Below are 25,169 nucleotides of genomic sequence, written 5' to 3'. Positions count from 1 at the left end.
CATATGAAGAAAACTAAGCAAAAACAGTTCTCATCTCAAAAAATAGTGAAATGATCCACGATTATAGCCCATGGTCCCACATTAAAAGAAGTTTGATCTAAAGCAATTGTGTGTGTCCACTACGCTCCAAATTTGAGATTTTTTTGAGTTCATTATGTAGATCCTGGTTAGGTTTAATGCATGGTCAGTGATGGAACTCGGAAAAATACGTTGAGTGTTGGGTCAAAAACATTGTACTATAGGTCTTTTAAAATGGTTGAAATGCCACTTTATAAAATTACATGTGATTTCAATGTTTAAGGATACAATGGTTGTATTTTTGTACAAACAAATTTCTTAGACCAGCTATTAGGTTGTTTGGTTTAATTAAACAATGGGTGTATGGGTTCAAAGTTACCATAGTTGTACAATTGGGATAAAAATTGCAATAACATTTGATTTGGTAATTTAAAAAACAATTTTCCCTAATATAGAAATTTGACTAAATTTTGGGGTATAGATGTTTTTAACTGGAGTACATAAGTGAGAAATCTGTGGTTTGAGCAATTGCCATTCGTAATGTGTACTGGTGGCATGTGAACAAAGTTGGTTGGTTTCAAGATCGGTCTAATCCATTTAAAATGGAGAAAAAAATATGCACATTTAGATTCCTATTGATATTAAAAATATTTGCCATCATAAGATTGGTTATGCAAGTCAACAACTGCTGAGATACAAAGATAACAGATCATGATGCTGTGAAACATAGGGGTCAAATTATTCAGTACTGCAGTCATAAAATGGTAACACTGAAGTGAAACCAGTTATTGATTTGATAGTGGTCGATATTAGAAATTCATGAACGACACCTAAGATGGAACAGTCTACAAGACAAATTTGATTTTTGTTGGTCAAAATAAGTAGGTACTTTTGCAAACATAATGTATGGTTAACTGAACTCTGGAGTATTATCACAGGTGTTGCTAAGATTAAGACCTGAAACTGTGAGATTAGCCAACTTTTCAAGCATTATAACGTGGTCTACCCGCTTTGGTGGCTGACTACCTATGCAGTATACATCCTAGGATCACCAAGTAGTTACACTAGCATCCAGCATTGTTATTTACAACAGCCTCCAACAGTGCACACTAGTCTTCTACAACAGTAGTAATACCAATCAAAGCCAAACTCCAAATACCACAATTAATGACAGTCTCTACTAACACTGTAAACAAAGCAAGTCTCAACAGCACAACTATCACCAGTATCCAACACTAGCTTCAAACAGCAGAATTAACGCTAGTGTCAAGCAGTGTAATAGTTACTTGTGTTCTACGTAGCATGTCTCACCAACATTTATATTGTAAACTTCCATATTAATGCCAGTTAATTATTAATGTCAGTCTAAATCAGATTTATTAAAGCTAGCAAATATAACCTAGACTAATAAACCCTAACCACAAAAAGGAAAGTGAAGGCAGTCTCCGACAGCACATTTTTTGTTAGCCTCAATCAGCACAATGTGAACCTCCAGCACAAAAACAAATAGCGGACTCCAGTGGCATTTAATTAACCCAAACGACAAAAAGAAAATTGAAGCCAGCCTCCAACAACAAAATTAAAACAAGACTATGATGGTGCAATTAATATTAGACTGAAATAGACCTGAAATCAATTGGAGCTGTGGTAGAAATAATACCTTTAAACTGTTGATAATAAGTTGTCTACTGATGAAATACTAACAAAAACCTGCCTTATTACTGTATTGTAAAACAGAAAATTACTAAAAAAAATAATGTTATATTCAAGCCACTGTCATAAACACTTACTTTAGATCATATAAAAATGTTACTCTGATAAAATGTATTAATTTATTATTTAGACTTAATTCTATTTATTACATTTGCTTCACTAAAGTATCAATTCAAAATTTCTGATCATGGCATTATCTCCTATAGCAAAGGATTATTAAATGTCTTAACTTTCTTCATATCCAACATTAAAAAATCAATAAATTGTCAATTTAGTCAGGACCTGTTCTACTATAAAATGAATTGAGGAAAATTCGTACATCTTAAATTTTTTGTTGAAAATACTAAATTTAAAAATAAAACAATTTTCTACTCAATTTTGAATCCTTTTCAAGGGTAACCTCCCTTGTTTCTTAGTTTCTATTCTACAAAAAATCTGTAACATTTACCAAGTAATGTTTTAATGATAATAGAACAAAGGAATATCTACATGTGTTTCTTTAACAAATATGTTCTATTTACCACAAAAAGAAAGTAACTTTTGAAAATAGGTGATATGAACACACATTTTACATAAAATAATTCTCAAACTCCCTTGAAAAAAATCAGTGAATGATTGGTGTTTAAGTGTGTTTCTGATTACACAGTAAGCAAATAGTAATATACTCTTTACATTTCATCTTTCCATGAGAGCCTTTGGAAAGATAGTTGGAGACGCTATTTGCAAAACATAACGTTTGTATTGGACTTTTATACTTGAAATAAAATGTTTACATAACATTGAAATTCAATCTTTATAAAAATTATACATGGTTTATTTATTATTTATAATAATTCAATGTACATGTAATAATAAAAATTTAACCAATACCAACACAACCTAAAATATGCTTTTTAGATAAAAAAGAAAAACAGGTTTCTGGTTGCATATCTATTAAGTGTATTTAAACTCAGTATTTCATTAATATAAATGAAAATTTTATTTGTATACAAATTTGAATAGGTAAACAAATTTAAATGTAAAGTGGAATTTGCAATTTTCTGTACATATTGACGAATGACACATAAGTGTATTTAAGAAATCATTCATATGAAGTAATTATTATGGTCAGACCATGCGAGAGCTCCTAAACAGTAAACAAAATAATCAATTTATATTTTATTTTATATGACATTTCCAACTAAACGAAAATAAAAAAATAATGCCAAAATCAGCAAAACTTACACATATATAACAGAAAACATCTAATGATGTTTCCTCCTCTTCTTTGTGTACGGATGAATGTAAGAAACAAACAAATAAAAAATAACAGTGGCTTGACTGACGGTTTTACATTGTATACTATTAGTGTTGTAACTGTTGATAGAGGGAAAGGACACACAACAAACACATACTTGTGGGGCGCACCTGACAAAGTACTCGACATGCTTCATGCTCTGCTCGTAGTTCTTGCCGCCAACCTCCTGACAGTGCAGAGCCAGGAACTTGGGTTCCAGCCGCGACACAGTCTGTAACAATCACATACAAACATTAGGTGAGTTCACAATAGAAAATATCCAGATGATAAAATTAAAAACGTTATTAAAAATGTATTTTTACCTGTAAATTTTAGTAGTATACAATGCTTGGTTAGTTGATATAACAGATAAAGTTACCATTAAACTTTTACTATATACTTAAAGTATGTTATAAAACCTATCTTAATTGTCTTTTGACTAAAGCAGGCTGCTCTGTCCTATGTATGTACTTATATCGTAAAACCAGGCAAAATCAACTATGAAAAAAAAAAAAACGCACGCTAAGATCAAAGTAAATTGCTATGCCCATTTTTTGATAAGGTTTTCTAAATCGTGGCAACATGGCAAACTCAATATTGGCAATGGAAATATAATTTATTCGAACCAGAAGTGCTCATATACATGAAAAGCCTAAGAAATTTTGGGGGCGAAGTCGGGAACTGCTGGCATGTAAATACATCTAGAGAACGAGACTGAGAAAGACAGCAAATTAGCCTGCGTAATTGGTTATATGAAGCGTATAATAACCAAGCCACCGCTACGCATAGACGTGTCAGCTAGTTTTTAGTAAAAATTAAACTCTTGTAATAGAAAAAATTGGGAGAAATGAAAATTAGAACCAAACATACATTCAGACTTTCAATTCTGAAACAGCTTAGATTTTTATACAAAAAGCAAAAAATATTAAACATTACTAATGTACTAGTATAAAATAAATACTTTTATTGAATGTAAATACCGTACATATATGTATATAAGACGTGATAATTTGTAGAAACACATTCCTCCCACACTAGCGTGAGCAGGGTAACTGTGCAAACATCAGGGATCACTCTGAATGTAAAGTGATGCGAGAATAAGGGTTGTTAGAGACCTTAGGAGGAGGTTGCAACTTCAACTTTTTCAATCTCCATAATGTTTTAGTTATAAATGACATGAACTCACCAAACAATAACATATTATTTGAAGACATTACTCAAGTATAATAAGAATCCAAACAATAGTAATTACATTGTGTGTTATCAATGAAGGATTCATTGTTTGTTATAAATAAACTTGAAAAGGTATAAAATTTATTAGGTTAGACTTTTGTGGTAGTATGTTTAGGTGAGTTAAGCTGTAAAAACGGCAAAGGAAACCTCTGTAGAATTTCAATAGTTCTTCCCACAATCCAACAAATTCCAGATGAATAATGCACATCTGGCATCATAACTGTCACCGAACTTTCTTTCATATTGTGTATAAACGTCTTAGAATTACTTTAGAATTTTGTCGAGAAAATGTATTTTACTGATTAAATTAATATTTACAAATTGAGCGTAAAAGTACATATTTTTGTAGTCACATCCAATGTTCTGTGGCAATCTAAAGTGAGTATAATGTGTAATTTAAAACATCATATTATAAGAGTGCACACAATATATCAGTTTCAGCAAAAATTCACTGGAAAGGAAGTGTGTGAGAGAGGACATATAATATAATACAGTAAAAGCTCTCGCACACTGACTGTGACAGGACAAGCGGGCAGGGATTGGTGGGACGTGTACGGGCCGAGTTTATCAGATTAGCAGCAGCCTCCCCCTCCCCATCCCCTCCCCCATCTCACAATCCTCTCTAGATCCACGTTCAAACGACACGACGAATTGCCAGGAAAAGCTGAAGTAATTTTACATCAGATACAATTTTATTTTTTCAAACGACTGCGAAAAAGTGAACTACCGTAAACCGGGACCATTATTGAACTTTTGTTACTATACAGGGTGAGGCAGACCACCCGTACAGTACGTATAGCGGTCAAACCAAACGAGGTAAATTATTCGTAACAACTTAAACCCTAGAGAATTTAAGAGAAATTATTTTGAAATCTCTAAAACTCCCCAAAAGGGTAGTTTTTGGGGGGTAGCGGTGGTTTTTGGAAAATTTTCAAATGTAAAGGTTGTTGAGTTTATACCTAATTTTAAAGGTCTTTCTTCACTGATTATTTTTATGCAAAAAGTTTGAACCTATCTTCCCGCTTATGTACAGGGTACACCAAAACGTTAAAAAATCAGGGGGTTGTGGGTAAATTTATTGCAACTACCTGCACAAATGTAGAGAGACGATATTTTTATTCAAAACTAATGATGAGACGGCTTACCAAAAAATATCCTCAAATGCAACCCTATTCCAAAATTTACACATTTTAAAAATACAGTACATCGAATTTTGAAATACTTAACAGCCCCAATCTAAAAAAAATCAAATAGCAACCTAGGTTGTGTTGTACATAATTAGAAAGGTTTTTAAAAATAAACATTTTCTACTTTTAAAGTTTGTCTCTATCTCCAATGGTTTCAAAACTGTAATACAAAATTAGATTTTTTAACAATTTTACTAAGTTAGTTTTTATCAATATCAAAACCCAATGAAACAAATGGAAAACAAGTTAGACTTTTAAGTTTAATTTGTTTTTAAATAATGAAGTAAAAAACACATCAGGATTTCTATTAGTGTAACATGTTTCAAAAGCAATCTAACCGTGGTGTTCATGTTTTAACAATCCCAAATACACGAGAACCTGGAAGAACTGTAGAACCAATTCCTTAGTCTCTTATCTAATCTCTGTTATTATCGTCTCCCTATTCAGTTGTTCTTGTGACCACGTGGTATGAGGTAGATATTAATTTAAAATATTTTAAAGTACGAAGTGTAAGTTTTGTTTGTTCTAAAATGCTGTTCTCAAATGAGGAGGCATTCCAGATGCTTATGGTGCTAGGGGAATGTTTCCAAAATTACTCAGCTGCCGCTCTTCTTTATGCCCAACGTTACCCAGACGGCGAACATCACTCCAGGAACGTTTTTCAAAGACTTGCTAGTCGAGTTCGTGAAACAGGTCATGTTCAACCTGACCACAACAAAGGAAAGGAACTCGCTAGACCCGTGAGAAATGATAGGGCACCTGAAGTTTTGGCAGCCTTTGAACTGAATCCGCATGATTCTACACGAAGAGTAGCTCTTGATTCTGATATGAGTTAAAGATCTGTTTTAAGAATCGTTCACGATCATAAAATGCACCCATATAGGATGTCATTAGATCAAGAACTCCATGGAGATGACTACCTTCATAGAATGAACTTTAATTTGTGGGCTCGAGAAATACTACAACAAAATCAAAACTTTCACCGTAACATTCTGTGGTGTGACGAGGCTACGTTTAGGAGTAATGGAGAAGTGAACAGTCACAATATGAGATACTGGGCGTTTGAAAACCCACACTGGATGCGAGAAGTGGACAACCAAAGGTACTGGACCCTAAATACCTGGTGCGGTATTATCGGTGACAAAATTGTAGGGCCATTCTTCTTTGACGATCGCCTAGACCGAGTAGTTTATATCAACTTTCTCATTGGTCACTTGCCTAATTTATTGATCGAAATCCCTGAGGAAGTCTTACATCGTATGTGGTTTATGCACGATGGGGCACCACCACACTACGCCGAAGATTCTCGATTAATTCTAAACGAGCAATACCCTGACAGATGGACTGGAAGAGGCGGCCCTGTGAACTACCCAGCGAGATCTCCTGATTTAACGTGTATGGACTTTTACTTGTGGGGTAGACTAAAAGACCTAGTGTATAAATCAAGACCAACAATTAGAGAGGACATGATGCAGCGGATAAGGGAGGCTATAAACACGATCAGTAGAGAAGAGATAATGAGAGCTGTAGATAGCTTCACCTCACGGATTGAACTCTGTCTGGAAAACAATGGGTTGCATTTTGAGCACCAGTTTTAACTCTTAATGAGGTCAGTTACTAGGTTATTGTTGGTTTTAGTTTGATAATTGATAATTGTCATATTGATAATTTATCATGGTACTGCTGTAACATGGTAGATTTGTTTTCAAAACCTGTTTGAAGTGTTTATCTTTTTTAATAATGACAGGGTACTCCTTCCTTCCATGGCACTCACATCAATGATTAAATAACAGGTTCATTTTGTGTAATTTAAAATTTCTTGTTTATACTGTGTTAATAGTTGAAACTGTTTCTTCACAAACTCCAATACTTGAGTAAGTAGTATTTCAAGAGTATAGAATATCTTATGTTTGTTATAATTGTGTTATGTTTGTGATAACTCAATTATAAGGTTAATGTTACAGTAATCCAGGGGCTAAGTATCAATGACACTGAATAGTGATATGCTAATACATTGAGAGAGGTACCTCAGCAGTCAAAATGTGTAATGGTATTGAGAAAAGATTTATTTAAAAGGTCATTTAGTTTTTGAGCATTCAATCATCCGGAAAATCAATCAATATTTCCTTACAAACTACCTTAGTATTATGTTTTAAAGAAACTCCATATAAACAGCAAGCACTCGAATTAAAAACTCCTTGTTTTATCTATCATATGTTGTGACGTTGTCTGAACAATGCACGCCAAAGAAAGGCAAATTTTCCAAAATGATTTCTGAGCATTATATGTTAGTAAAATCACTTCCGCATGATTTGTTTATTGAAACAAAATTAACGAGAGTTCAACGTTTTAATAAGTCTTGACCAGTATTTCTTTTCGTCAACTGATGAGAGCATAATTTAAATTAAACCGACCTTCTTTTGCCAAATGAAAACACATTGTTTGCACATATTTGCATGACAACATGAACTACATTATAGAGTACCTCCCATACAACTAACAAATATCTAGGTGTCTACAAAGACTTAATCGTTTTTTTTTTTCAATCCAAAGTTCAAGTGTAAAATTAAGAAAACCAACACGAGTTTTTAAAATTATAAAGTACATAATTTCTTTGCTGTAGATTTAAATTTTGTACTATTTAAACGTATTAGGTAGATTTTATAAATCGTCTACATTTTACACCAAAATTAAAACATGAAATAGTAAAAGTTTTACCTTAATAATAATACATTTTAGGAGGAAATTAAATAAGCTAAAATAGTTATCTATGGCCATAAACAGAAATCTAATGAATTTTAAGTGAACAAAATATCTAATAAATGGGCGGAGAATTTCAGCACATGTTTATGTTGAATGCCTGAGAGTGGCTGTGAAACCAAATGCATATATTTCGTACACAACTATTCATTTTGAGATATAATCTTAAAATAAAATAATTACATTTTAATAAAACTTTGATCACATTTTAAACAGTTTCTTCTAATATCTTTTGTACACGTAAACAATTATGTTATGCAACTTCTATACTAAAATTAGAAAATTATCATTACTAAATTGCGAATAACAATTTGATGCAAGTGGCACAAATGTTTTGACAATTGATTAATAACGATGACCTGGAATGTAGTAAGTAAGTAAAATAAAACTGTAGGCCGGGAGTGGTGCCGCTGACTGCTAGCTCACGGAAGGCCACCAGATGGTAAAGCAATATCGGGAAGCAATTTAGGTAACTGCACAAGTTAGCAAATATTTGTGCCTGTCTCCGAGAAATTAATGGACTCGGTCCCAGTCCCAGGTAGCATTCATTGCTCGTGAAACAGCGTCTTACTCTGACCCTTGAATATTCAACAGGCTTACCCCCAGTTCTGAGCACCTCGTAACAGAGTCTGCGGCAAGTCGCTACTTCACTGTCTCACCTGTTCCAAATAGTCCAATCAAACAATTCACTTGATAATAATTATATGATAACCTTTATTAAAAGTGAAAAGGTACTATATATTTAAACTTCACAAATTTAACTTTATTGCAAAACCACTTTCTCTTTTAGTTTAGTACGGAAACAACATATAGTAGTTTCGTCTAACAATCGTCGTATAACATTCTAGGAACATTATATGGCCAAGAAACAAACCAGATAATGTTTAAGATTGAATTGTTATTATTCACTAAGAAAAGAAAAACTCGTGTTTGGAACAAACATTCAGCTTAAATCACATTTCTAATGATGCATAACGAAATATAAACAAAATATCACAAAATGCTACAAGTACCTGACGATGAATTCATTGAATTCGAAATGTACATTGTACAAAAGTAAAATATATCATAAGTGTTAAAAGATGTATTATTGTATTGTATTTTATATTAAACATTTTTCGTGGCTACATTTCTAATATAAAATAAACACATCGCATCACAGAGTTTTACAGGGCACAGTGTCTGGTATTTTACAGAAATAAGTATATAAGTAATGCTATCCAAAAAATAATTATTTTATTTATTTATTTGAAAATACATCTAATATTTTAAATTAGATCCAAATTACTGAATATCAAACCAAAACTTTTTCAAATTAAGGTAATACAAAAAAAGTACAACACCATACCGACACGTGAAGGGTTTGTCCTGCTTAATCAAATGACCACAACCAAACACTGCCTGCACTGGCACAATGAGAATGGCAGCCCTGCTCCTCGAGGGAGTGTACACGGGTCTCCCTAGTCCCTGCTACCTAATCCCCGGGAGTACGTTTCGTGGCAGCGACATTTGTAGTGGTGTGGGTTTATGTTTGTATAGTACTAGTTACACAGGAGTGGACTCATCTAATGCTACAAATTGAGGGACGGAAGAAGTGAGTGCTCAGACCACCATCTGTGTAAGTGAGATACGCTAGCAATCAAAGTTACGTGGCGCAGCTCTAGCGTCGAACCTCAGAACCAACTGAGATAATCTCCAGGGTCACAGCACACCTCGTCCATGTGACTCTTGTATCACCTGTGCAACTAATGCAGTCAATGGTTTAAGACAGTGATGACACAATTCTCAGGATGTTTCCGAAAATTTACCATCGTACAGTGACACAAAATCTCAGTGACACTACCTTTTAGAGTATCACTGAACAATGTCAAATTCTGGGGAAATCTTCACAATCCATCCATCATCAAAAACAAACTTCAAAGAAAGGAATTAATTTTGTTGTGACACGGCAAGCAAAACAGCTTTTGTACAAAATAATTTAAGAAAAAATGTGTAAAGGAATAAACGAGAGAATTCAACATGTTAATGTGAACCTTGAAGTCCTGTGTTTCTGTCTTAACAGTTATTGGAAAACAGAGATTTTCACTTTTTCCTCGACCATTTAATAGGGAGAAATAAATATGTCCGGGTTTATCAGAAATGTTAATCTTGTTTGTTTTATATTTGTTGATTCGTATTAGAAAGGATAATTTAGATTTTGAAAACTTCAAGTTCTACTGGTCTTATTTCCTAGATATTTTGAATACACCTAAAAAGAGGTCCCACTGACCTAGAATATTATGCTACACATTACTCAGCAGAGGCAGATTTATACACCACTAAAATGTTTTAAATTAGATATTTTTTTTAAAGAGATGCTTTCTACATTACATTCGGTTTCAAAAAATTAATTTTAAGCAATTATTAGTTGGTAATATCAAATTTAAAAATAAAGGATTACTTGAAAAAGGTTTTATTGTTTTAGAAATTTTAAAAATCTTATAAGAATCACATGAAATACGCAATTTGTGAAATATCTGTTTTGTTAGGCAATGAAAACTTCTCTGCTCTACATTTTTCGTCGAGGAGAGGAAGAGCTTGAAGCAATTGATGCATAAAACAACAGTGCTGGGCAACCTTCTCAGTCTATTTCAAGGCATTGAGGTTTTCAACAACTTTACTTTTAAATTATGGCTTCCTATTCAGTATTTTCTCCCTATCTTTACGCTTATAGATTTAAAGTTCAAAATCTAAGTAAACAAGTATACATTCTTTATACCCACAATACAAATACATAAGCAAACACATTAAATTAAACGAAATATACTCCCAAATGGTGTTGGTTTCTGTTACAGTTAAGAAAACATTAAGGATAACTGAACACAAACAAGTCCAGCCATCAGATATCCCTGAACATATAATCTCATATTACATATACAATTATAAATCTTTTTAGCACTTTTTGATCGTTTATATTTTTGTACAATGTACATTTTAAATTCTAGGAATTCATCAAAGGTAACCTAAAGATGAATTCCTAGAATTTGAAGTGTACATTAAAGATAAAAAAGTGTTAAAAAGGTTTATTATTATATATATATATATATATATATATATATATATATATATATATATATATATACTTTCTGTCCCACAGGTCTCTACTCGGATTCATACAGCAGCTCTTGTCTTACAGATGTGTCCTATAGTTCTGTCCCACAGGTCTGTACACGGATCCATACAGCAGCTCTTGTCTTACAGATGTGCCCCATAGTTCTGTCCCACAGGTCTGTACACGGATCCATACAGCAGCTCTTGTCTTACAGATGTGCCCCATAGTTCTGTCCCACAGGTCTGTACACGGATCCATACAGCAGCTCTTGTCTTACAGATGTGTCCTATAGTTCTGTCCCACAGGTCTGTACACGGATCCATACAGCAGCTCTTGTCTTACAGATGTGCCCCATAGTTCTGTCCCACAGGTCTGTACACGGATCCATACAGCAGCTCTTGTCTTACAGATGTGCCCCATATTTCTGTCCCACAGGTCTGTTCACGGATTCAAACAGCAGCTCTTTTCTTACAGATGTGCCCCATAGTTCTGTCCCACAGGTCTGTACACGGAGTGTTTTGAGCCCTGCAGCCGGTGAAAATCGGGTTGGCAATACAAAACACTTGATATCTGTCGTGCGTGCTCACACAGTGCCGGCCGCCGGGTCCCGATTCCAGTCAAGTCTGTGTGTCAGTGGTGTAGCTGTTGTGGTGTGCTGCTGGTTTGTGTATCGTGTTTTACTGTCGAGGGTAGTGTAAAGTTGCGATAATGTTTGATACAGACAAATTTATAGAATGTGTCCACGGTATTCCAGGGTTATGGAACATTTTTCAGCTTTAGCATCTACATTGAATGGATGAACCCAATGTACCCTATTTCGTTGTTTTGGTAATTCATTTAGAGCCTCTAAACAACAAACTAACTTCACTTTGGATAGCATGATTCGTTCCGAACAACACTCAAAGGTTAACTGAGAGACAATTTGGTGTTTATCGCCGGGACTGTGTGGCCAGCACACAACAAACCGTTTACCGGCAACCCGGTGGTCGGCATCCCGGTAACCGGGACTGTGTGTCCCTAGCCTAAAGCACCTACCCAACTCCCTCACCGGGGCACCGCGCGCTCTTGCCACTACCTACTCCTTTTATTTTATATTTTTAATAATTTGTTTAAAAAACCCTTGCGCGAAGCTCTAAAACAGCCCGACACTCCAGGATGAAATGACCGCCAGTTCTAGGGTTAATGAATACTCTGGTTTCATGTTTATATGCAATCATTTTATTTGTTATTTTTCATATTATGTTTAATCTATAACAAAATTAAATAGGCCTTATTTTAAAAACATAATGACTTATTACAAAACTGAAAACACCAACACAAAAATTACAAAATAATCCTTTCAAGTGCATCTTATATATAAAAACGAATAGTTTTAAAGAGGTATATCAAAGTATTGAATGCCCTAATTACTAAGTTCATAATAGAAATAGTATTGCACGTAATAATGAAAATATAATTTTGCTAATAATAATTATTAATGAATACGCTCCAGAACAATAAATTAATTTTGTAGAGCTATAACAAACTATTAATTCCACTATCAGTGTATAACTAAACAAATTCAAAGTAGTTGAAATGCATAAGCAACTCCTAGAAAGACGTGGCGTTGGCCGCGGACGCGGACGCGTGTCTGGTAGTTTGACGGGATTCGAGACCGTCGCGGCATACGCGGACGTTCATACTATGGATGGACGGACGCGACGCCACGGCAGTGTGACATGGCCTTAAGACAAGAGCTGCTGTATGGATCCGTGGACCTGTGGGACTGATCTAGAAGTCAAGAACGAACCAAGAACGAATGTCTGTGTCACTGTGAGTATCACCACTTATATTTTATAGCAACGTTTATGACCAGAGGAAATGAGCCCTGGGGCTGGATAAGAAAGGGAATAAAAAACCAAATTTTGTGTTTATATATATGATGACGTTGGCCGGGATTAATACTGGACTTTTGTCTTTATGAATACGTGTTGTATTACTTTTTATATTGGAATAAAAAGACTGTTGAAGTGTTATAACGGGCAAATGATTATAATTTATTCTGCAGTGATTATGTGATGACAATGAAAAATTAATTAAAAGCCTAGTCACTGGAAAATTTAAGGACCTGACGCTTTACGAGGAGCGAAGACCAAATCATTGAAACATTGGTCTGAGTGTCAGGTTTAATTGATAATGCGGGATCACTATTAAAAGCATTTATAACAAAAAATCTGATATCTTTGACGAACAAATTCTATATTAATATAATTACTTTTAAATTATAATATATCTTGGTTGTTGACAAAAAAATGAACTTGTTGAGAAGTTAAACGTTTGTGTTATAGGAACATTATGGAAAGTAACTTGTTCAAAATGTGGAATAAAAATGGAAATGAGGCAAAACGTGTCTCAAAGGACGAGACGGGATGAGGGCACAGTTTTATGAAGTGTTTTAAATATTAAACAGCCGCGAGAGAGCTGAATAAATGTGTTTTGTTGTGTGTAATGTAAATACTGCTCGTTCTGGCGGATAGAAAATTTGTCTTAAAACTGGACTTCACAACATTTTTATGATGATTGAAAGTACGATCAGTATGTCGTATTCAATTATATTTAATATTTAAACAAAAGACAAGCTTGGATTGACTCTAGAAACACGATTCTTGTTGAAATGTAAAATCCAGGCTTCTTATGTTTCAATGACATGCCATCTTCAGGATTTGTATGTGATATTAAAGTGAATTTGATATTGTAATAATCGAAAGCTGCAAATTCACATGAAGATTAACTGATAAAGATGACTGTTTAATTATTTTGACACGTAACAGTGAGTTTTGTTCGTAATTATTCTGTTACTCTTTCAATTGCGATGAACGAACTTAATTTCTCTGGAGAACAATGACAGTGTTTGGTGGGCTGACATCACAGTGTACGAGACAAAACACAAACAACCATTCCAGTGGAGATTATAAACCAACTAAAATGTATTTCTATTCGTAATATTGAGGTAGAATAAACCATCACAATTTCACTAATTTACTATAATGTAAAGCTTATTTGCTTATCGAAAATAACTCTTCACAGACAGTAACAAATATTTATATTTCATTTATACATGCCTGTTTTCTTTATATTTTTATAGACAACCTACCTCGATCACCTTAGAGCCAGAATGTTTTACCTGTAATGTTACATGTACTACGGAAAGACTGCCGCTGATTTACAGTACTTTTATCTAATTGTAACTCAAAATGATTACAGCTAAAAGACAAAAATATTAATAAAACATATTAAATTTTGTTGACCCTAGCGAAAATATTAGTAATTAAACTGATCAAAAACCTGAATTGAATTAAAATCCACTGTTCCTTTTACGGAGCCTAGCCCATTCCACTAAAATAAGTCTTTTTTGTAGCCATGCCTTGTAGCCCATTCCACTAGTCTAAGGTCTGGTAATCAACAAAGCAACTGTTTGTACGGGTAGTCCTGCACCCCACGTAACAAGCCTGAAGACGAGCTTTGGTAAGCAACGACAGTCACAAGGATGCACAGCGCGATCAAGGTTAAATAGATGTGGCGAGAAGTAGCATTACGTTACGAAGACACACTGTTTTACTTCTTTACATATACTAAAACGTGTACACCAATACACATATACACAAAATAAATACACTTGAAAAACAAACAAAGTACAACTATATCATATCTTAACATGTGACACTTTGATTCAAAGAACATTTACATTTAAAGGTTAATATTAAAAATCAGTGACCGTGATTTAAGTGCTCTCTTGCCTTGTAGCGCCCTCCCTAGCTCTCAGGAACTTCAATTATTTTTTTAACACAACTACGAAACCTAACAATAAAAAGTGTACATGCATGGGGCAATATCTCGAGAAATACTTTCAATTTTGAAAACTTTATTTCTACATAGACGAGAACGAGTTTTATGGTGGAGAATATCCGTCCAACCACGGAATTTGGCTGAATGTCATTGAAGTCTAATAGTCAGAAGGCTGACATATTTTTTTTGTTTACCGAGGGTATGTAAAAATGTATTTTCTATATGATTGTCTGTCTGTCTACCTGTTCGCAGAGCATCTCGAGAATGAAATGAGCTATATATTTGATCTGAAACCTCTGCGATTCCTGTGATACGGCGATGAGGCGTACTTCAGCCTGGTTTTATATTAAATTTACTGTACTCAGTACTAATGTTATTACTCAGTACTTTATAAGAATAATAGACTCAATGGGGCCCCTGCATTCAAATAACTTGTAATCAGTGAAGGATTCCACTGATACTTACAATTATAATGTTCTCAGTACTATCCAACAATTCAGTTAACAACAGAAAGGTAACCTCCAAGGCGGCCAGTAGTAAGCGACTTATTTCTAAATCGCATTAAAGTATTAACCTTTCCTACTGCGATCTATTCTTCGCCATTCTTTTTCTACATACAATATACCGCTTACGTCAATCAGAGCTAACCAAAAATACTTTCATTCATAGTGTCACTTGAGTTAGTCAAAAAAACAGATTGAAATATTTAATGTAAATCTTATAAAACTAATAATAGTAAATAATAGTTACAGTATTTATAATTTTTCGATTAGTTTTACTGTTGAATCTTTATTAATGGTTTTTCACTATTAAGATGTTATGAGGAAAGCAAACACTAGGGAGTCTGCTGCAAAGTTACGTAACAATATTAAATTGTAATCTTCGCCATTTGAATTTAGAAATTAAACTGTTGTTTTTTAAAGTATTATTTTTAAAATTTCAATTCATACGAGGTACAACAAAAGTAAATAAAATTTATTTAGCATGACAATGAATTCTAATATAACTCTGTAAATTCCAACACGAACCCACTAATCGCCCAGTTTTCTATATTACATCACTTTAAATGTTATTTATAAACATCTGCCTATTGAAATCACCTCGAGATGTTATATACAGGGTGTTTGGTAATTGGTGTAAACAAATTTTAATTGGGGAAACTGCATACAATATACGACGAAATGTTGGAAACTATACTTTTCCATATATACTTTGTTTTTTTATTGGTTTATTTTGAACTTGCTAAAACAAAACAAGACATTTAAGTAGATAAATGAGACACCATTTTAAACACTCTCATACAATTTCAAAGAAGAATTATTAATTTTAAACCTGCCAAATTTAAAATAAACTATGATAAAACTCAATTTATGGCAGATGGGAGAAAGTAATAATATAAAAACAATATCTGAATTGCTAAAATCACGTTAAGTAGAGTATACACTCTGCAAACTAAAAATTGATACATTAATAAAACTCCTTCATACAATTATTGTATATTACATCACTGTAAATAATGTTTAGTTAAGATGAAACACCACACTTTAAAGGCTTCAATATAAATAACAAGCTAGGATGGTCAAATACTGTGGAAATACAAAAATTCTAGCTCAACATGTTGGTCTACAGCGCAATACACTACAGCCAGAACAATGTTCAATTGATTTATAATGCTGAATGAGCTGTTTTCGTGCACATAATAAATATGTTGGCTACTTTACCTGATTAAGTTACACCCCACCAGAGCAAAACCAGATTTAGAGATCCTCTTTATACAGCAGTAAAACTATTCTGGGTATATAAAGTTGTACAATTTGTGTGCAACTTTTCATGTAATAAAAAAGTATCCTTCATTTACACACACGCACATGGGCGCACTAATACTTTCTTATCTTTATATTTTTTTATCAGAACGTTTAAAAACTTACATCCAGTACTTTAATTTGTCCAACAATAAAACTTTTGAATCCTGTCATTTCAGTCAATCAATTACATAATTAATAATTAGTTCTGGAAACCCAGTTAAATTACTATGAGGTCGGGGACCTGTTTCAGAGGACCAAAATATGCATAACTAAAGCAGGCTGTTGATGGTTATGATTAACATTTCAAATTTCGCATTCACATAGGTCAAAACGCGTATCAGTCAACTCGGTAGAGAGGCGATCCACACAGTGTGAGGGTAATGTAATAGTATTCACCTCAAGTCTGCTAAATACCTAACCAACAAATAGGTGTAAGAGACCGAGTTACCAGGACACGAAGTGAGATCCATTATCGGATTGTTCGGGGTCTCAGATATATTGACTTACCGACTTGATTTATCTCGCTCCTGTAATGGTTCCATCCTTTACTTTTCCTTTCCTTTTACTCTGTAAGATGTGATTCCCGGAATGTTATCAATACTCAACAGAAGTTACATTTTGTTGAAACACAGGGCAATGAGAGTGGCACGGAAGTAAAAATACTAACTTTAAATTTTAATTACAATTCTTTTAAAATATGACAATACTGTGCTATACTGGTTTGAAAGTCCTCTCAGTGCACTTATCTAGAAATAACAATCATTAAAGTAAATAAAACGTATTATTGTTATTACTATAAATAATAAAGAATTACTAATTCTATTTACACTAGTTCAGCATTAAAACTCTTTTTAATGAAGGTGTATTTACTCGTATCAAAACAGTAACACGGCAGTAACAAAACAATAGATTAAGCTTTAAAATACAGGTCTGTTGAACTAAACCTTGACTCTACTAAGCCAAAACGCAAATTAATAGCGAACAGGGCCATTACTTGGTCATTAATTCTTGGAAGGAAACAGTTAAGTTAATTAGAAGCTCCGTAATTGATGGGATAAAGCGCCTCTTGGGCTTCACCGACGCGACCTTTCAAACAAATCATTACGTTAATGCATTTGAATTTTTCTGTAATTCATACAAGATACAGAGTAATTACTCATTAATTGTTATATAAAATAATGAACCATATTAATATAAAACTATTGGCATCCACCATTACTACTTTAACCCGTTCAACACTTATGGCCTTTCAGTAAAGTTACTAGGTTTAGATGAGATCATAAACAATTTGTTTAAAACAGTTGTTGGGTGGGGAAAAGTTTAAGATGAATTTTTATATTTTAAGACAAATATAGCATTTGTCAATGGATAATAATAGATTTCTCTTACTTGTACAGATAATGTAATGCTAATTACATTAATAAGGCGAGAAATAAAAAATCATCAATTTGAAATGATTAACAATGAAACATATTTATTTTTAAATCTATTTGTATTTTTATAAATTTCTAAAGACAAATAGAGTCAAACTAAATTTTTTGTTACAGGACTGTAAAAAGAAATTATTGCCACAGACAATGTGAACCTCAATATAATAAGATAAAAAGATTAGGTTCGAGTCTCTCTGTAGGTCTCTAACTCGTCTAAAAACTTTAAAAGTAGTACTCACAACTCTTGTTTTCTTAATTCGTCGCAGTAAAATAGCTAATTCATCTACTCAGAATGTGTAATCATTATATTGATTAACAAAACAATTTAAATAAAAATTCTTAAAATTTCACATATTAAATTACCTTATCAGAAATAAATTTTACACTAAATATGGTAACAGTGTTCGCAGATAATGGAATATTGTATTACCCCATTATAAAGTGTGAAACTGCAGCGTACACTCTTATAATTTGTAATTATTAAGCAACAAGTTATAGAATAATATCGGTTAATGAAGAAAGAGTTTATTAAAAATGAAGAGATGTTATAATTTTAATAACTTTTTGGGAAATATGTACTTCATTCTCAAAGGGGTTTTGTATCATGAATGTTAACAGCGCTAAATTATTTACCATCCTTATGAAAGAGATTTCAATTACGTCTCATTTAATTTGTTCCGAGCAACCGTTTGTAATACTTAATACCTTACATGATATTCGGAAGCAATTAAAAATATGAATGTTCTAGTATGAATTAAAACATTCACATTTTGGTATGTAACAACTATAAGTTAACATCATAGGAGAGTGTAACAGTTTAGGCCCATTTTTTAAATGATCGTAAAGTATTTTAAAAAAGAAAAAAAACTTTTTGACTGAGGAAAAATTCTTTTCATGAAATAAATTCTGTTCGTAACATTGTTTCGAACATAAATTTACAATACAGAATGTAGGTAGAATGGACAAAAATTCAATCTTACGTTGTATAAAACTTGCTTTGACAAAAAAATAGCATCAGAAAAAAACAATTATTCACAACATTAATGTGGAAGCAATTATTGAATCGCAATTGTAAAAATATTACCCTTGCGTCTGGGAGGGAGTAAAGCTGCAAGGGGCTGCAGTATTACGGCAGCTGACAAAAGCTCGCCCCTGTCAAGGCTCTAAGGGCTCACGTCCTACAATACATAAAACATTTCCGTTTCCAGCTCCTTTCGTCACTCAAATCCCCCTCGATTTTATTGATTAGACCACTTCACTTCCTCTTGAATCAGTGTTTCTTCAACACCTTTTGTACTAAAATTATTTATAAATTAACTTATTTAAAAATAAAATCATGAACCTATTTACCATTATTAATTACACCAGAATTAATAAAAACAGATGTAAAATAAATGTTTTCACTCAGTCCAAATAAAAATTTCATATTTAGGACATCCCTCTCCTATTCAGCTTCCTTTATAAATGCTATTAATATATAACATTTTATCCATTAAAGTCTGATTTATAAATCAACTTTAAGGCTGTGCGCACATAAATTTACTAACAAAAGTTGTCGTTCAAATATATTCATTACAATATTTGTTAAATTTTAACACTCGTACTTCAATTCAGTGCGTCCACATCTCTATGATTAATTGGTAGAAGACTATATAGTGCTAACTTATCTTTAATAAAGCTCTTTGTCAATTTATTTAATTAATTATGACAATTCTCAAAGATACAGATCAATAGATTAACATAGCTTATTAATTCATGGTTAATACTGTCCAGACGTATTAAAATAATTGGAAATGCAGAAAGATGTAAAACACTGTATATGGCTAATATTACAAGATACTTTAACTTTTTATGTAATTCTCACAACAATTAGCAACAGTAAATGTTTTGCTATATTAACAAAATTCTCTACATTTAAAACAGTTTTGTTAAAAGAAGATAACCATTAATACATAAAGACAACTTTTAAATGTGTATTGCTTTGAAATGTCTATGTCGCTGTCGCCCTTACAATAGGTTAACAATAAACCTATACCAGTTTGAGGGTTGAAATCTCCTTCAATTTAAATATATACACCGTATTCTTTTAAATACAGTCGTTCAACATTTTAAATATAATTAATTAAATATTTATAATTAATTAATTATATCAATACCAATTTTATTATTAATTTTATAATCAGTAGTCCCCTGCGTGAGGCGAGAAAATTTAATTTCGAAAAACAATTACAATTTAGCAATATGTTTATGAAAATAAATTTATATATATATATATACATAGAAACCAATAATGGATTCTATGTAATCACGTAATTAGAGCAGCTGAAATTAAAATGGCGGATTGTTGTGACTCACTCTCAGTGTTGTCACATAATGATAGTAGATATTGTTTAGTACTCAGCTTTAAATAATAAATATCGCTCTTTTATTTATCAACCTTTTTAAAATTTCATACAGTTTTATTTATTATCAAATTCTCTAAATAAAATATAATAACCACAACTAACAAATATATTTTACTATCACTGGTATAAATGTATAAAACATTTTCCAATATGACTTTTATTTTTGCGCAAGACCTTTCGGAATCAATGAAGTGCCTGATGATGGAATCAGTGATTCCGAAAAGCCTTGCGCGAAAATAAACGTTATATTAGAAAATTTTTTATTCATTTATTATACCAGTGATAGTAAAATAAACCTTTTTTCCAATGCTCCAAGATTCTTCATTCAACCACAGCAAAGTTTGCACTTGTAGTTTTTACGATGTAAGAACCAGCTATATTGAAAATAGCGCTTGAAAAATGTATATTAATTTCCGTAATTAGCTCTTTGGTTCATAAATCTATAAAACAAATTTCAACTCATTACAAAACTCTTCTTAATTTAAAATAACTAATGAAAAATCAAATTGGCTTGCTGTTCGGGTAATTATTTAGTTTATGAAAATTTTAAAATTAGATTTTGATTTGTCTTTCGTCCAGGTATAATATTTGAAAAGTTCGGTGTAGTGTTATGGGATACCTGTATAACTAAATGTGTACACCAAGAAAAATCTGAGCAAGGCAACACCGTTTATTAATAAAGAGTCTTAACTCCTGTATGGAAGAAAAGAATTTTTAATTTAACAGGGAAATTCCTTCAGCATTATAACACAACGGGCAGAATTCTTTTGCAGTAGCTACCCCATGTTCACCTTTTTCCGTTATCTCTATTGAAAAAAATAGAACACATTATTTAAACGGTTGGCGAGTTCGTATAGAGAATTTAACCAACATCTAATAAACTAAAATGTGTCCAACGAATTTTTATTCATACTGAGATTACACATAGTAAACATAAGAAATAATTCATGACTAAATATATTCAATAACCTCTTCTACGCTTTTTGTTTTAGCGTTTAATCAATATAAATTAATTCCCTTCACTTCAATGTAATATAGAACCGCACATACATTTCTAGTTTGTTGATAATGTAAAGAATATTATTTGGAGATGAAGTAAATAATATACAAACTTCTCTTATTTCAATTAGCCTTAATGGCAAACGTTAATGCAAACTTAGGTAAATATATAGTTTTAAATTTAAACATTATATTTGAAGGATTAAGTAGTTTTTTATATTTTGTATTTTATTTAAAAAAATATCAATAAAAATACGGTTGCCCGATTCAAAACGTTGCCTATAGTAAAATATTCCAACCTCTTTATTGTAACATCTACATACATATTGTGGACATAACTTAGAGAAAACTGATATTCCGTATTTAACACCTTATTCCAGTAAGTCAAATATATTTTGTACACTTTATTCAATATTACCTAAGTTACACAGTATTCAAGGTACTGACGAATTATAACTTACGGAATTAAAAATTATGCTATTTTATTTGAATGATTTTTTAATTGCAACTTTTTTAAAGTACAGCATTGAACAAAATGTGTTACCCGTGCGTGACCTTTTTCAATCACGTACGTATGAAGTAGTCAATAGAATCTTGTACGTAACTAAGAGGTAATCAGATAAATACAATAGAGATTTACGGTTTATTTGGACGTTTACAAATAGTAGAAACCGATTTACTATGTTGTTTACACCGTAAATCAGCAGTTTTTTTTAACCTGTGTCCATTGTTTTGGTTATAGCTGTGAACATTCACACTGGCTAAACAAATTAATTTGTTCTCTCATTATTCTATTTATTTCAGATTGTATAATTGGCATTATATAAAATGTACGCATACAATTACGAATTCATTAATCGATCATTTAATTTACTCCATACATTTTTAATGACCAAATATATAAACCCTGCTCGATATACACTGCTTAAACAACGCCGTGTTCAGATAGAGAGAGGGTGATGGTATTGCCCTTTGTAGACAGACAGGGCTGTATGTTATACATTTCTCCGTGGGGAAGTACTAAAGGTGTGTGGGGCGAGGGGAACCGCGGGTGAGGCACATCCTGTGACAGAGATGGATGATGCACAATCGCATTACAAAATAATGATATCAGCAGACCTACCTGTCACAGGAGAACATATTACATTTCCATACAAATCTAACACCAAAGTTGCTCATAAAAATAGTGTAGCATTATAAAAAAATGGCAAGTAATATATCACGAATATCATTGTTTTAAAAAGTATTAAAAAGATTATCTTACCCATTTTCTAATTAACGAATTACAATTAAAGTGTCAAATTAAAATGCAGATAATTAAATTTTAATACATTTAAAATATAATGGTAATAATACAAAAAATAATTCACAATCAATACGTTTTGATCAAATATTCAGTTTGTCACAAGTTGGTTGCACTTAGTTTATGCTTGCGTCACTATAGCAAACTCTCGTCGCCAAATCGCATTAGCAACATCGTTTCCTGTTGTTTTACCATTCCTGAGATAAGGCTGCCCGGCGCCGACCCATTCCCTCTCCACTCCAAGTTCCGGGAATTAGTTATCTCTCGCACCTGTTCATCTCTCTCTCTCTCTCTCTCTCTCTCTCTCTCTCTCTCTCTCTCTCTCTCTCTCAATCTCCTGATCCCTAGATCTGGGCTCTGGCAGTTTCTAAAGTAGCGGAATAAAATTTCATGTTTTGCATGAGTTCTTTTAGGAATTCATAATACACATTTTTATACTCAATACATCAATTAATTTGCATTTCTGTCTTTATAAAATCCTGAAATTTAATTATTTACCAATAAATATTCACTTGTCTTCCTGTATACATTGATTTTATGATGAACGTACAAATGTAACATATGTAAACAAACACTTCAAGTTTGGCAAAACAATGTGTGAGAGCAAAATGTTGCTACAATTTGTTTTTAGAACTTTAAAAATAAATCACAAATAGAAACTTAAATATAACCATTCTTTTTCCAAATTGTGATGGCCGTCAACTTTAAAGCGCAGGGGTTATTAAAAATTGTAAGTGTAATACAAGTTTTAAACTATCACGTAATAATATATGTATTAACAGCGGTAATATTGTGTCTGTATTGGTAAACAATTGAATAAAAATGGTTCAGTGTTGAATATTATATCTATACGATGTCGCTCTTTTTTATGTAGTAAAGATAAATATATTTATAGCACATGAGGTCCTGGTTTCGATTACACATTATAACAGTAGTAGATAGAAATATAGTTTGTCTCACACACATACACACACACGCACGCACGCACTCACACTCACACCAATTAAAATAAGTTCATATATTATTTATTTTACCTCCAAATAATATACTATATATTATTACCAAATTAAAAATCTGTATATAGTTCTACATCTAACTTAAGTGAAGGGGATTAATATATTTTGATTTAATCGCTAAAACTAATTACAAAGGTTAATCTTTATTGAACCAACAAAAGTAATTTATTATTTATATAATAATAAATCAAAACCAACCTCAGAACTTTGTATGAATAATTAATTAAACAATAATTCAGTCAGCGTACTTAGGCTATATAGTAATTCTACTTGAGTGTTCTGTGCATGCAGCAAGATTGGTTAAATCCCAGTAGGTCACGTCAGTCTCCACTTCATCTCTAAATTATTTGAACAATTAGTTTTCAAATTAAAAAGACTGATTGACGAACTCAAATGATATTTGTTAATACCGTTATAGGGGTTTATATACAAAGATGATCTTGATATGAAGTGAAATAAAACATATTCACTGTAACCATTAGTTCACTGACACTACACTTCAAATATAAACTTATTATATAAATTATTATAAACTCTTAAGTTTTTTAATTAATAAATAAAATTAGATTTTTTGGAACTAACATCTGAGATTGATGAAAAGAACGTAGTCCCCATTGAGCTTAAAGAATTGCTAACCCTCAAATAGAACAACAGATCACACTTCCACAAAAAATAAAGAATAAAATAAGATAACGAATATGCTGTTCGGTGATACTTATGTACAGTAAAATTGCACTATACTTAAACAAAATGTATTATGTCTATTATAATAGTTTTTATATCCCTATATATATAATAGCATTTGCACCGCTTATAAAATGGATATAGCAATATAATTATTCCGTGATTACCATGAATATAAAACATGAAGCAATCGGCGAGATTCACAGGTCCACTAACTGGTGTAAGCAGAAGCTCTAACTTGTTTGCGCAGCGCAAACTTTGCAGTGTTACATCGGATGATATTGGTTCTCTTCCTTATTACTTTAGTTATCTTTTAATACTCAGTGTTAACTTTATATTTAATTTGTCACAGGTTTAGTGTTCAAATTTTTAGTATGTACTACATGGTAGCCATGTTTGTACTTAGAACTTTGTTGTTATTAGA

At 32.3% G+C, this 25,169-nt stretch overlaps 1 protein-coding gene across 4 annotated transcripts in view; it reads right to left on the bottom strand.

Annotated features, from left to right (window-relative positions):
- LOC124359402 (inositol polyphosphate-5-phosphatase A) overlaps positions 1-25,169 on the bottom strand; it is a 186,858-nt gene that overhangs the window by 52,605 nt on the left and 109,084 nt on the right. For 3 of the 4 annotated variants that reach the window (XM_046812116.1, XM_046812114.1, XM_046812117.1), the window contains exon 3: positions 3,139-3,239. In XM_046812116.1, coding sequence (XP_046668072.1) covers positions 3,139-3,239 — 101 coding nt within the window. Of the gene's footprint in view, positions 1-3,125; positions 3,240-25,169 lie in introns of all 4 variants that reach the window. The other variant, XM_046812115.1, reaches the window with a different exon arrangement.

This window comes from Homalodisca vitripennis, chromosome 4 (genome assembly GCF_021130785.1).
Source record: "Homalodisca vitripennis isolate AUS2020 chromosome 4, UT_GWSS_2.1, whole genome shotgun sequence".
NCBI lineage: Eukaryota > Metazoa > Arthropoda > Insecta > Hemiptera > Cicadellidae > Homalodisca > Homalodisca vitripennis.
The sequence above is the reverse complement of the archived record's forward strand: the minus strand, read 5'-3'. Positions and strand labels throughout refer to the sequence as shown.